Source organism: Rhinolophus ferrumequinum, chromosome 11, assembly GCF_004115265.2.
Source record: "Rhinolophus ferrumequinum isolate MPI-CBG mRhiFer1 chromosome 11, mRhiFer1_v1.p, whole genome shotgun sequence".
Lineage (NCBI taxonomy): Eukaryota > Metazoa > Chordata > Mammalia > Chiroptera > Rhinolophidae > Rhinolophus > Rhinolophus ferrumequinum.
In genome coordinates this window covers 33,411,660-33,427,425 of record NC_046294.1, presented here as the reverse complement: position 1 = coordinate 33,427,425, position 15,766 = coordinate 33,411,660, and the positions used below count along the sequence as shown (strand labels likewise).

General features: G+C 40.3%; 1 protein-coding gene across 2 annotated transcripts in view; it reads left to right on the top strand.

Moving 5' to 3' along the window:
- NELL1 (neural EGFL like 1) overlaps positions 1–15,766 on the top strand; it is a 755,117-nt gene that overhangs the window by 350,281 nt on the left and 389,070 nt on the right. For both annotated transcript variants that reach the window (XM_033118971.1, XM_033118969.1), the window contains exon 13: positions 6,051–6,176. In XM_033118971.1, coding sequence (XP_032974862.1) covers positions 6,051–6,176 — 126 coding nt within the window. The remainder of the gene's footprint in view (positions 1–6,050; positions 6,177–15,766) is intronic.

The window sequence follows — 15,766 nt, the reverse complement described above, 5'->3', positions numbered from 1 at the left end:
TCCTTTCTTTCTTCCATCATCGTGTCTCCAGGGACCCAGCTGGATGACTTCAAACACTTTAATTTCTTTCTCCCCTCCCCATCGTTTATACCAGGAAGTAGTTTTTATATCTGGTGGTTGCACGATGGGGGATAAGCAACAAAGATAAGGTTGTGACAGTTTAATTTTCTGGTACATTTGTCAACTTTCCTGCTTTATTTTGGCGCTGTCTTTTTCTGTACTGCTACCAGGAAATTATCAGATAGGCAAGAGCTGAAATTACCCAGGGTATGAAGTGAAGACAAAACCCACTCAAAAGCATATCAACAGAGCAGCACAGATATATGGCCAGGGGCTTCTGGGTGACTCGTGGAGAGCAAGAGTTGGATAAATCTGTCTGAGAAATTCTCATTGGGGTTTTTCTCACCATCCCCTTCTCCAGTTTTCGAAAATATTTTTATTCAAGGCCTTAGAATCCAATGAAACAAGGAAATGGCTTGGCTGTTGGAATTAAAATAAGCTTGTTATAGCCAAGTAAGTCCTTTGACTCTAGATGAGGCAGACACAGCTCAGCAGTTATCCAGTGGCCCGAGGGAAATGAGCCAGGGCTTTCCCTCTGGGGGAGCTGACAAGGGTCCATGATGGGGAAACATGCACTGTAGTCAGCAGCTTGGTTGGCAGCTGTGGCCCCTGGGCTGAAGACTGAATTGCCTCTAAGGCAAGTCCTGACTAGTTTCTCATTTTAAAGAATGGCTGGGCACCCCGGCAGAATGAGATGGAGTTCAATGTGGCTGAATCTCTGTGAATAAAATACCAATGTGCTTTAGACTTCAGCATGCCCCGCTCCAATCCATTCTCCTTACTACAGCTGAGTGATATTTTAACAACAGAAATTGGATTGTGTCACTAACCTGACTAAAGTCCAGACTCCTTCACGTGGCCTGCCCTGTTTCCCCCAAAACAAGACCTACCCCCAAAATAAGCCCCAGTTAAGATCATCTGCCAGACGGACACATTTAGTACGTTATGACGATGTTCCAGAAGAGGATGACATGACTGTATTTGAATAAATGTAGATTGTTGTAGATGAAAAAATAAGACATCCCCTGAAAATATGCCCTAAAGTGTCTTTTGGAGCAAAAATTAATATAAGACCCGATCTTATTTTCAGGAAATACGGTATAAGACCTGGTCTTATTTTCCGGGAAACACGGTACCTACCAGGCCCAGCAGTATCTGGCCACAGCTTATTGTTCTAGTTTCTCTTTAAATAGGCAAAACTCCTTCTTCTAACTGATTCTTTTCAAACATTCTTCTCTGTCTGGTATGTTATTTCTCTCCCCCTACCTGTTTCACATCTACTTCAGGTCTCAAATTCAGCATCACTTCCATAGAGAATCCTTGCCTGACCCTCTAAGAGTAGGTCAAATCCCCGTTAAAAGGTCTCACAGTTAGATTCTTGGTAGAACTTACCAAGTTTTGCTCAATGTTTTGAGGTTCACGATGGCATTTTGTTCATCACTCTTCCTCAGGATTTAGGAGGAGGCTAATCAATGTTCATGATCAGTCATATACTCATACTTACCTTTGAAGAGGACGGGGAAGTACAGTTGAATTATGTGCCCGGAAGGAGAAAAACTGGTAATACTTGATGAATAACACTAGTTCCAATAACCCCCTCCGGTACATGGCTTCTCTTGGTGTGCCCAACCTCTCACAATGATCTATTCTTCCACTCTCCTGTACACGTATGAAAGACTTTCTAATCAACAATAACTAAATCACCTCTAGAATCTCAATGTCAAGCACACCACTTGGAGATGGCTCCATCTCCTAGTTTCCCAGCTCATGCACTCTAGCACCATCACTGTAATGATTCCTTGCCTTCTACAGGATTGCTGCTGAAGTTTGCACTCCCCAGGAAGCAAACTCTGAGATGGAGACTGATGTGCACAAAAGTTTATCAGGGAGTGCTGTGTGCAGAAACACCTATGGGGGAAGGGAAGGAGGCAGGATGGGTAGATGGAGAAGTTAGCTCAATCCCACTGAGTATTCCGAACCTGGCATAATCCTTTAGAGTTATCCCACATTGGAATAAAGGAGAACCAGTCTTCATGTAGGTTGCCCTCAAGATGGGAGTGTAACTGTGGGTAAGGCATCTCTTTGCAGCCAAGGACAGTTTGCCTAGAACACTGTAACGGCTGTAGACCCTTAGCAGACAGTAGGTACTCCCATTCGCTGGGGGATTGAGTTCTTTAGTTCTGAAGAGATGCCTCGGCAGTGCCGCCCAGTGTCCACGATGATGTCCAATTCATTCCAACTCCCCACGTCCTCCTTCACGCCCTCGCTTCTCTCCTTCATAGTTGAGGTTCCTTGGCACCTCATTCCCATCAGCTCTTTTCTCATACCCTGGGTTCCCTTGTACCTCTTTTTATTCATCACATTTGCCTAAAAACTCATCTCTGGTTACCCTGAACTTTCCAATTACTCTTTGTTTGCCCCAAATATCTGAGTGAAATGGGAGAAAAGCATGTGGCTGCGCTAACTGCTCTCACTTACCATTTATGACAAATCACAGGTGGCCCCTCAGCCACCCTAATAAACTTTCTCTTCCTCTTTCCAACATGGTTATTTCATGCCTTCTTCCTACTCTTTAAACATCCAATATCGCTGTCCTCTTCTCATTCTCAGATATCACCCTCTCTTCTCATATCATGGAGAAAATAAAAAACACACAAAGGAGAATTACCTCACTTCCCACCACCCAATATGCCAACCTATCTCCACCTCTTCTCTGATCTTTGGGCTTCATTCTTGTTGTAAAGATGCTTTGCTCCTTTTGTGCACTGGAGCTCAGCTCCCTTTGCCTTCTCCAGGACTTTACTCTCGCAGTGATCTGCTCTCCCTTCTACAACACCATCTTATCTTCACTCGGATCGAATCATTCCCAGCAGCGTACAAACATGCTGTGATCTTTCCCATCTCTGAACAAGACTCTCATCACAATGGCTTCCTCGAGCTACGACTCCATTTTCTTTACGAGAAACTATCTCAAAAGGTTTGCCTTGTTTTTCTGTCTCTATTCCCTCACATTCCATCCTCTCTTTAATTGACTCCAATCAAGTTTTGCCCCGCCACTTTCCCCAAACTATTCTTGTTAGGTCAAGGTCAGCAGTGAGCTGCTTCTGCCAAATGCAATGGTTAGTTCTGTCTGTATCTTATTCAACCTCTTAGCGGCAGGTGACAAACATGATCATTACTCCTTTCCTGAAACACTTTTCCTCTTGACTTTCATGATACCTACTCTTCTGTGAAGCAAAATGTTTAAATAATGCCGGAGCCAACTTGTGAAGGAATTCTAATGCCCTGACTGCCAGAAAGATCTGAACTACATCTACAGTGACTGTCTTGGTACCATGCTACAGTCTGGCTGCCTGCCGCTTGAAAAAGTTAAAATTCGAGAGACAAGTTTGGTGGAAAGAAAAGCAGGTTTATTCAGAATGTAGGCATTTTGGGAGGATAGTGAACTCGTATTCAAAGGCCATCTCCTGTTCTTAGATGGGCTGAAGATTTTGTAGGTACACAAGAAGAACAAAGGAAAGGGGAAGTCAGTCAGGCAGGTCCGAAGGCTGACATCGCTTCCTGGGGTCTGGTCTGTTTTAAGATAATGTTATCTTGGTAACCATGGCCTGTGGCTTGATGAGTCACCAGTAAAAACCGCAAGGGAGTTGCAAAATGGACTCTGGTGTCCCTTGGGCTTCTGAGGATTAAAAAATTGCTCTTTTCAGGTTAGGATTCTGTTGATTAAAATGGATTAACAAAGTATGTTGTAGTCTTGAGAAAGAGAACAAAACAGAGTTCTTAAGTTAATCAGTGAGGGGATATATAAAGAGAAAACAGCCGAATATCAGGGTGGATCTAACTGCAAACTAAGCCTAACTACAAGTGGCTAGAAAGAGCTATGAAGTGAATCAAACTGCAAACTCTCTAAGTCTAATTACGTTATTGATTCCCTGAGTTCCAACCTTACAGTCCTATCTCAAATTTCTGGGAGAGTTCTCTCCCCACCCTTGCTTAATATAATCTTAATGTATAGTTTTCATATTCCTGTTGTGATTTCTTTTTATTATGCATTGTCTTGGATCACCTTGAGACGCATATGGAATTGTGCAGGTGGAAGTCTGTTGATTGCATGAATTATTTCACTAATTTCTGCTGTTTTGTTCTTATATCATAATAACGGAAGTCTTGCTAACTATAAGTCTCCTAAGACCTCAAGTGCCTGATACTAACTTTCATTTATAGGCTGACAGATGTTTAGTACTGAAAAGGTTTTGGTGTTTTTCAGGGTCGTTTTATTAGGAAAAAAGTCAATCTACTTTTACTTTGAAAATAAATAGATAAATGAGGTTTCTAGTGACTCAACATAACTGTTTTTATTCTCAGTTTCTGCACATGAAGGAAGGGTATTAGGACATTGTAGGACAGAGTCCCAGAGAGCAGTTTCCAGACTCTCGAGCTCACGTGGAAAGGTGTTGGCTCGGGTAGTAGATGGCCATCAGCTGTGATCAGATGGCCATCAGCGGTAACCAGTTAGCCATTAGCCCCTGATATAACTGCGGTGGCTATGCTAGCAAGTACGGATTGTGGTTAGCAAGCAGATTGTGGATTGTGAATCGTGTTGATCCTACTTCCTGTGTCTCACCTGGCCGCTGGCGAGACTGTGGTGCAGGAAGACCCCTTGTAGGGGTACTGGAGGATGTTTGCTTTTGTATCTCCACCAGCTGCCAGCAAGACTATAGGGTATGAGTCCCCTGTCCATGGCTCTGTTGTTCCTTTTTGGCCTCACCATATCCTGCATTCTTATGTGGGGAGTGGGAGCTGAGTCCCTGCATGACAGTCATCAATGATTATCTTAATAGTAACACTCTAGTTGATCCAGGATCATTTTCAAGGTGGTTTCATGAAGTAAATAGTGGTAAATAAGAGATTGACTTCTGAGTTCAAATCCTGGGTATAGCATGTTCTAACAGGATGACGTTATACCGGATATTTAACTTCCCTAAGCCTCCGTTTTCTATACTTGAAACTGAGGGTAGTGCTGTGTGGATTAAATTATGTAAATTACATATACAGATATAAAGCATCAGGTTTGGAACTGACCCTTGGACAAGCTGATGAGGATTCTGGGGCTCAGAATGGTTCAGTGTAAGTCACAGGCTAGCAGCTAGCAGAACCCAAGCTAGAACTCATTTTGTCTGTCTTGGATTCTTGTGCTGTGTGTTTCTCTCTTTGTTTTCCTAGCCATCACACATAAACAGTCTGATATAATGGATGTAAAGTCATTTTTTAAAACAACCTCCAGAAAAGACTAAACTCTGTATTTAAGGTTGTAGGTTACTTTTATCATTATTGTGAACTTTTGTGAGAAAGCAGGTGATGCTCTGACCTCCATTCTAAAGAGAAAAAGACCGTTTTGTTGAATCAACCCATTATTCTATCACATGGGATGGATCTCCAGGTCAAGAGATGAAAGACATTAATTTGCATTAGACAACAGCTGCTATCTGTATTCACCGTACAACGTGGGAGAAACTGGCTACACCATCATTTTGTAACAGATGGGTTAAAGCATGTGTTAGTGAGACACACAAGCGGGGGGTTGGGGGGGATGCATTCCCTTGATCTTGCTGATAACAGCTATACCATGCCCAGTGGATACCTAATAAATATTAATCCGTATCAACAAACTGGACACATACCTACTTCATTTTGGACATGTAAATCAAGCTCACCGCCATAGTGAGAAAGTAATAATAGTAAATTCAGTCTTCAGACTTCTTGGGATTTTTAACTCTGTATCACCCCATGCATCTTTCTTGAAATGCTCAAGATGGCATCTAATGCACCATCTGAATTTGCACTTGAGCTTTTGTGTTTATAATGCGTCTTGCTTTTTCTCTTGGTTTCAGTGGGCGTTCACCTTTTCTAATTTTATTGGGAAAAGATTACACTCTGGTTTAATCATTCGACTTAACAGTGATATTGCTTCTTTTTTTTCCCTCCTTCAGATATTGACGAGTGTGCGGCTAAGATGCATTACTGTCATGCCAATACTGTGTGTGTCAACCTGCCTGGGTTATATCGCTGTGACTGTGTCCCGGGATACATCCGCGTGGATGACTTCTCGTGTACAGGTTAGCATCAAGGAGCAACATTGTCTTTCTGATTCAACCCTTCTCTGAACCATCTCTGTGTTGTTACATTTAGCTCCAAGTGCACTAAGTACTGTTTTTGCCTAACTAGTTCTTCTCTTGCCTTATTTTAGCCTTACTGTTTGAGAAAAAAGCGATAATAAAAAAGAAATTTTATCTACGTAATTTAATTTCAGTCCTGGTATTTCTGCCTGTGTGTGTAAGCATGCATGCATGGATGCATGATTTGAAATTGAAATCTCAGTTGCCTCTACTAACACTGAGGCACTTAGAGATATTGGATCCAAAATGTAGCAAACGGTTTTCACCTATTTTCCTTCCATCATGATGAAATGTTTTTGTATATAAGCAAATGTACTTTGCTTCCATTGAGAAAGACTGAGTCTAAATTTAAAGGGGAAGCAGGACTACCTGGTGGGCAGGGCAGACAGTAGGGAGCCAGTCAAGACTTTTGACTGATATGCTGATTGTCAGCTACTCCTTTTCCCTGTATCACTCGGCTATTTATACTAAACTGGGACTCTGGGAATGTGGGTGATGCCTGTGTGTGGGCAACGATGGTTTTGTAGAGCATTTGGTTTGGGTTCCAATATACTTCCAGTCAAGTATATGGAGACATGAATAGTAAATTGGTTAAGGGTGGTAGAAGATTTTTGAAGTCTTCTTTCTTCTTTTGGTCAAATATCTTTAAATGACCCGTCTGAATCCTATAAGAAAAGGGCCCCTTGAATACTTGAGTTTAGTCACGTGGTACTTTTCCTGACTCCTGCACCTTTCTCTTTGTCCTAATAACACTGACATACAAAAACTGAATTCTTCACTCCGTGAATGCCACTCTTTTCTTAATGTATTTTATTCTAAGTGAAATTTTTGGAAATACAAAAAGTTGCAAATTTAGGGAAGCACGTTTGTATGTCCAAATATGTTTGCCATGGATTGTTGTATTTTTATAAGTTGCTGTTCTTCAACTAAGGGGCTGGTGATCTCAGAGTGATACAGGTTTCTGATTGCCAAGGAAGGCCAAATCTCATTTATCTTTTATGCATTACAACTAAAGTTCCCAGAGAAAAAGGAGAGGCTGCATAAACACAGCATACCGAGATCTAAACATTTTAAAGGAGCAAAACTCTTTAGGACCTATAAACAAACACAGTCTAAAAATCTGTGATGTTATAGATGACTATTTCTCCATTCTTAATAGTAAATCAAGGGCTTATTTTAATCCTAAAATAAGAAGGAACCAGTGGGTATCCTCCCAACACAGCAGCACGGTATCATGCAACTCAATAAACCTTAATTAAGACCCTGCTGTGTGGAAAGGCTCTGTTGAAATTGTATCAGAATACCACCTCTGCTTTTATTTTCTCACTGAGGGAAGAAAACAAGAGCTGGTTCTTGTGGAAAGCCTAGTAAGGACAGGTGCTCTGCTTGGTGGTTTATATATAGGACAAGATAGAAAATGTATTAGTTTAAGAACTGGCTTCAGAATTACTTTTAGAAAGGAAACTGTTGTTTGGAGTAAAAGGCAAGGGTATGGGTATAAGTGGGTATCCAAGCATTCTTCTTCCCACCTCCAAAGCATGCTATGCAGCTCTATTGGAAAGTATCTACACACACACACACACACACACACACACACACACTGTTTTTTGTGTTTGTATATTTTGTCTGAGAAGGAACAGAAAAATTAGAACAGAAGAGAGTAAAACAAGAGGGAGGAGAGAGGAACCAGTCAGAGAGCAGAAGGCTTGGAGCTATGGAGGATAGAGGGCCGGTGATGACCACCCAGTGAAAGGATAACTGAAGGGACTCTTGAGTCTAGGGATATTTCAAGTGCAACTTGTTGTTGTTGGTTTGCTATGCAGTCTGCAATGCAGTTTCCCTCATGACTCTCCAACCTTCAGTATTGTCTACTCACCCTGAGTGATGGGTGACATGCCCCCTCCCCCCGCCATGGAATGCAGGTTAACACGGCGGAACACATAAAAAGTACACATGTGTATGGGAGGTTGAGACTTCAGAGGCCGAGGTCATGATGAGGGCTTTGGACTTAATAGGTCACAGAATTGGGAGGAAGATCTTTTTCTTTTAAAATTCTTCGTTTGATCCCAGATTCCTTTCTTCCCACTGCCCCCCTTTTTTTTTGCTTCTATTCCTAGCAAAACAAGTGAATTTGTCTGTGGTTATTGTCCTCATTGACATACACTCACCTCATACCCTCCCCAAACCCCTCCTGTAAGGCTTCCACGCTCACCATTCCGCAGAGACTACATTTATCAAGGTCAGCCATGAACTCCCTTGTGCCGAATCTAATGTTCTTATCTTCCCCGATCTCTCAGCAGCATTTAGCACAGCTGACCACGCCTTCCTCTTTGAAACACACTATTTTCTTGACTCTTGAGACATCGTATTTCCTGATTTCCCTTTTTTCTCACTGGCCACTCCTGCCCAGTATCTCTAGCAGTTCTTCTTCCTCTGCTGACATTTTAAAGGCTAGGTTGCCATAGAGCTCTGCCCTGGGCCCTTTCCTCCTGTTCATCCATTTATTCTTTTTAGATGTCTTCGTTGCATCTTAGGATTTGAACAGCGCTCAACATCTGTAACCCCTGAATTTCTATCCAGTTCTAATCTTTCTCCTGAGCTTCTGAATGATATGTTCCACTTGACATCTACACATAGACATTTCGTAGGCATTTCCTGGTCACGCATGTGACAGAACTCTTGATTTCCTCCCACCTGTGCAAACTCCTCCTCCTCCAATTTTCTCCGTCTCAGGAAATACAGACACCATCTTCCCAGTTTTTCTGAGGCAAAAAACTGGGGGTTAAAGAGATATTTTTCCTTCAGCACCCCTCCACTTTCAGGCCTTACACCACCCTCGTCTTGTTGACTGCCCTCTCCATACCCTGTCCTAGGTATGTCTGCTTCTGTCCACATCCCTACTACCAAACTCCTGGAGTCCTATAGTGGTCTACGTACTGGACTTTCTGCCCCAGCCTTTTCCCACTATAACTCACTTTCCACAGAGCAGCTAGGGCAAACTTTTTAAAGCAGAAATCATACACATCTGCTTAAAACTCTCAGGTGGTGCCCCATTACACAAAAAATCAAATCCATACTCCTTATTTTGATGTAAAAATCTACATGGCTTTTCTCCTTTTCTACCTCTCTGACTTTATCTTGTACCATTTCAATCCTTGTTCGTTGTGAGGTGGCCACCCTGACTTTTGACTTTCTATCTATTCAGCACCCCTCTTCTGCCTTAGGACTTTTGCATAAACTGTTATTGCTCCTACTTAGAAGATTTTTCCTCTTGATATATTCATAACTGGCTCTTTTTTTGTCATTCACATCTTAGCCTGAAAATGTTCAGCTCAGAGAGACTTTCTCTGATGAATATAATTAGTCACCCATTTTTTTTGTCTTATGCTTGATTTTAATTCTCTGAATATCACTTACCATCATCTGAAGTTTTTATCATTTGTGTGTGATTTTTTAAAATTTGTCTCTTACTAGTAGAATGTAAGCTATGAGAGCAGGGACCTTTTGCCGTTTGTTCACAACTCTATCTTGGCTACTTAGAACATAGCCTGGTACAGGGCAATGCTTAGTAGTCATTTACTGAATGAAGGACTGAATAAAACTACTTGACCTTGGGCTAATTATTTATTTCTGTAAATTTCACTTATAAAATATTGCTTATATCTGCTATACCTACCTGTAGGTTATTGTAAACATCAAATTATATATGTGAAAATATTTATGATGGCACTTGTATCAGTCAGGATAGGATGTTCTGAAGTAACAAATAACCCCAAATATGAGTGACTTAAATATACAAGATTATATTTCTTGCTCATGCAATATGTCTATCATTGGTGCTCAGCTCATCATAATTACTTTAGACACAAGTTGATTAAATAGTCACTAGTGAACATTACTAGCCACCACGACAGGGAAAAGAGAGCCTGGAGCGTCTTGTATCATCCATTAAATGTTCTTACCAGGGAGTGACAGATATCCTTTCCTCTCATGACTAGAACTAGTCACTAGTCCCCAACCAATTACAAGGGGACAAGGAAATGCAGTCCTGTCATTTGTCTAGAAGGGGTAGAGGACCAGAAACATTTGGTGAATGGAGCTAATAATACTAGAGTAACTAACAAGTAATAGATTCTCAACAAATTTCGTTTCCTCTGCCATGAGGGGGTGTGAATGAAAATAACCTTTGTTTTAACAGCAGTTCACAATGTGATGGGGGAATTCATCTACAAAAATAACTCTGATATTAATCACATTGTCCTAAGTGGGAGGACGGGAGTACAAGCAAAATACAGTAAGAAAAATGTGCTTACTTACCAAGACGGAGTGTTTGGAATATTGTTTGCAAGCCAAAAGGAGCTGTTGGTGTTTACAAGGCCTATTATCTTGCAGTGCCTGGCTTAGGTTAGGTTTTTACCATGGGGCATATGGATGGGTATGAAGAGAGCTAAGAAACAAGCCTTCTCCCTGGGCCTTATTTCTGCTCTAGACCAGACTCAAGGACTTCCATTAGATACTAACTTTTGTAGTAACCTGGAGGTCTGACATTGCCTTTGGTGTCCTGAATATAAGCCTGTTGGGCCAAAGGTGCTCTTTATTCTTCCAGATAGAGTAGGTCCCCACCACTAATCTCTGTTGTTTCTTAATTGGCAAAAAAGACTTCTTCCCCTAAGTGATTATTTGCCTGTGTAATAGATGTCTGCAGCTGTGTCTTTTCAGATGTTTCGTCGTTGCCAGAAGACTATTTGCTGGGAGAAATCGACAGGCCTGAAGGTATCCTTTGTTTGCCCTGAGTTCCTGACACAGCATTTCTTATTATTGACATTACTTATTTCCAAAGATCATTCGGATTTCTGTCTCAAGTCAATTAGCATCTGCTGCCACTGTTCAGTTGGTTTTCCACGTATGTCAAGATTATTTTTTTTCCTATTTTTTTTTAGTATGTCATTTAGCCTGACACTAACTTTTCAAAGTCAGTAGTCGTATTGAAAAATTTCATTTGACTGAAAAATTCGTGAACCTAGAGTTAAAGAAGATATATCAGCTTTGGTGATACATTGATATATTGGATAATTGATTCATTCACTCACTCATTTAGTCATTCATCATTTTATTCTTATATCCAATATCTAATTATTGTCTGCCATGAGTCTTAGGAAATATGGCCACCAAGATTAGTGGCAAATGACATCTGTGCTCAGTGAGTTCATGGTTCATGGTTCATGAGGTAACAACTTCAAATGAGAAAATTCAAATGTTCTTTCACCATCAAAAATGTTCTAAGATTTACCAAATCAATCTCTCTTCCAAGTCTCAGTAGAGTTTAGGGGAGTGTTAGGTTTTTAACCCCCTGTAGTTCTTGGTGCTTGGCAAGTTCCAAAGAAGAAACCTCTGAATAGCCTTCCCCAATTCCATTCTGCTAATGGTGGACCTTTCAGAAGAAAATCCACCTGAGACAGTAAATGCCAAGCGTGGCACTGGAGGGGAAAGGCACTGTATCAAACAGATAAGAAACTAGCTTTTCCCTACCTTTGTTTCTCGTGATAAAGTTAAAAAAAAAATCATATCTCATGGGATAATCAAGTTTTGAGGGATCAACATTGAGAACAATTATCTAGAACTTAAAAATGTGCTATAAGTTAATTATTACCCTGGGGGCTGGGGATTCCCTGACGTAACCATGTATTATATACAAGGCGCTGTACTTTTTTTTGTAAGAAAGTTTCCCTTGGCCTTTGAAAGGGTAAAATCTAAAACATTTGACCTTTAACATGCAGGAGTTTTAGGCACTGGGATTTGTGTGTGAGTCTAAATCACTTTCTCTCCCCTAAGAGATCCCTACACTGCTCTTGCTTGTTTTTGAATTTTGAAACTGAGAAATCTCTGAAATTGAGGTCTGTAGGGGAGTCTTTTCTCTTCTCTATGCCCGTTGAGTTTTGGAGGGGTCAACCTGTTTCCTTTATTGGTCTCTGTCTTTCACTGATCTCCATTTAAACTCCCATGTTTAGGCTGTGTGATAAGACGTTATCATTAGATACTCAGGCAGCTTTAAAGGACGATACGTGTGATTTACGACAAAAGTATGCAGTAATAAGACAGGTAGTTGATACTAATGGGTAAGCATCCATTTTTATGCCAAAAACTTCCCATGAAGTTAAGAAATAAAGGGAACAAGTGAGATAACAAATATCCCATGTGATTTTTATTACCATGCTAAAAGGATTTTTATTTTATTGATATTGGCATGGGTGAAAGCTTGAAGTAAGTATATGTTTGAAATACTCCAAGCAAGCTTAAAGAGTTAGATATAATAGTCTATTAATGTAAAGGTTTAAATTAAATACCTGTAATGAAAAGAGGTTAGGCAACAGTTTAAAAGACTTAGGAGTACAAATTAGCTGTTAGAAATTTTAGACTAGTTTTCTGGAAAATGCTTGTTACTGCTAATGTTGATGAAATACAGAACACTTTCAAGTAAGAGACACCTGATGTTTTCCCATTGAGTAGAACCATATGAAATAGAGCTAAATTAGAATATTCTCCACCTTCATAGAGCACGACAATAAATTACCTGCTGATGATTTTTATCTTCCAAGCACAAAGCATGTAGACTACCTCTACTTTAGAGAAAAACACTACATCGGATGCTTTAAAATGCAAAACTCCTTTTTTAAATTAAAGATAACAGAAACATTTATTGATATGTTGAATAACAAAAGTCAAAATGAGACATGTACCTTTGGCTATTTCAAAACCCAACTGAAAGCTCTGATGATCATTATGAGACATTTGCCTTTTGTTTTGATTTATTTGGCTGCTATATCCTTTTATTTCTTCCCTATTTTGAACAGATCATTGGCTCTATTGCTCTCCTCCCCCTTCTGAGGAGGGATGTGACAGTACCAAAAGCAGGATTCCAAAACTGTAATTCTTTAGCACAGAAGTTCTCAACCCTCACCTTAGGTTAGAATCACTTAAGACACAAATGAACAACAATAACAACAACAAAAAAGTGGGTACCTGAGCTCTATCCCTTGAGATTTTGATTTTCATTTGGTCTAGTGTTGTGACCTGGCTTCAGTGGTTTTGTTGAAATGTCCAAGTGATTCTCATGTGCAGTCAAGGTTAAGAGCCACTGCTTTTGTACAACAGAGAAGGTTGGAGAATGGAGAGAATATCAGAGGGCAATCAGAAGGAAGAAGAATTACCCTGTATATGGTAGACTAGAAAAGGATGCCCTGGAACTGGTTGGGGGAGACATGGGGTCAGGAGGTACTGAAAGCAGAGACTTGGATGGTTTTTGGAGGAAGGGTCCTGCCTCCAAGTCTGTGCTCTGGGATGTGTAAGACTCTGGAGAGAGAAAGCCTGTGGGATGCACGTGCAGGTGGGGCCTCCTGGGGAGATCCTGAATCTTCAACTGTTGACATGACTATTAGGATGCCTCAAAGAGCCCTAAAGATAATTGGGACATCTCGTCTCCATGGTGATCTGCGTGTTCCACGGGCCAAGGACCCGTCGGTTCCCTCTCTGCCAATGGCTTAGTCATTTGGAACCCTCTAGAGCCATGACACAGCCTGATGGAAGCAGGGAATCTTCCAAATGACTGAGGCTATATTTCTACTATGGCACTACCCCCAAAGAATAGGAGTTCAGAACCCTTCATTAAGTTCAATTGAAGAAATTAAAGAAAGCTACATTGCTTGCATGTACACAGTGTGACTGGCCTCTCTACCCATCAGCTGTGAAAAGAAACAAAATCAGCAAGAGGAGAAAACAGGAAAAAATTAAGAGGCCCCTCTAAACAGGGATTAGAAACTGAAAATTCACGGGATATTTGGTTTTCCAGGGCAGTTTCTAGTTTACATATGTAGTCTTGGGAAAGCCAAAGACCAAATATTTATTGAATTTAGTACTAGTAGTGTTAAAATAATGCTAAAGTGTATTAAAGCCAACAAATATGTCTTAGGGAGGGTATCAAAGGACATTTGCCTTGAGATTTCGGGATGAAAATAAGTCTGAAGGATTGGCCCAGTGTTTGGCTTCTTTGTTGCGTATCAGAGGAGTTCTTTTTTATTCCAGCACGTATCATAAATGATGTAAGCCACATTGGCTGCCACACGGCAACTAGGATAAATGATGGAGTGGCCCCCAGGGAGTTTGTACACAAACCTATTAAGCATGGTTGTTGCCCTTGATGGGCATAAAAGGCGTGTTAATATTTCGTCATAAAAGGCTTGTTAATATTTCTGGACACTCTGTTGTTGGAGTCATGCATTCAGAATCACAATTAAGCTTTCACCTAAACAAGGAGGTGAAATTAATTATGGTTTTTAGCATTTACGACATTGTTTTGGCCAGTCTCGCACCCCCGCTTTATATCCACATTTGGGTTGACGCAATCAGTGGACATTTCTTTTTAATAACCCAGCAAGCTATCTTATAGTCTTTATTTCCATTGAAAAGACTTGGTAAATGTATGTGTATAGCTATTTCCATCCTTTGCTAATGTATCGTAAGGCATGTTTGGATTTTGTTTCCTTTCTCTAAGATAGTTGAGAATATACATTACTTATTCTTGGGCCAGAATGAAAACTCTAAATTCTCATGGTTAAAATCTAGTGTATAAATTCTACTGGTTGCAAACTTTGGCTATGCTACTTATTTACTTTATGAATTGGAAAACCATTCAAGTTCTTTGCGTCTTCGTCAGTATCCTCTATACATCCTCAGAGTTGATAAAAGATAAAGTGAGACAGTGTAGGTATATCCAGATGATTTTAGCTGAAAGAAAAAAGAAAAAAAAAACCCACAAAAAAACCACCTGACTCAACTGGCTTAAAAGATAAATGTATCCTCTCATAACAAAAAGTCTAGAGAGACATTGTTTCCAGAATTAGTTAATTCAGCTGCTCCATGACACAGTGGCACAGGCTGCCTCCAATTTTTTATTTTGTTATTTGGGGCATGTTAGTTTGAAATAGTCTAGCTCCCTTCACGGTCTCAAAATGGATGAAGCAACTCCTAGCATTCAACCCTGACTTAACCATTTCCCAAAGTCAGAAGAAAAAAGATTCCCTAGTCTTTCGTTAAGACCAAAGATAATTTTGCCAGAAGTCTATCCCCAGCATATGATTTTATGTTTTATTGGCCAAAATTTTTTAATATACCTACTAACAAAATATATCTTAACAAAGCAAATGGAATTACCTTGAATCAAGATTCCCATTTTCCTTTATAGTACTTGGCTAACTTACATCATCTAAACAAAATTTGTGTTACATTTTCAAGAACAGAGTATGGTGTATGTGTTTGTGTTTGTATGTGAGTGTGTGTGTGTGTGTGTGTGTGTGTGTGTGTGTGTGTGTGTAGATCCACAGTTGTGTAGGTAACCAACAGCATATATTCAAAGCTTTGAAAACATTATTTTAAGCTTAGGAGTAATTAAAAGAAATGGAATTAGATGCTCGTTATATTATTCATGTATTCGACTGTCTGTGTGTAGCTATATAGACATATATTACATATTTACA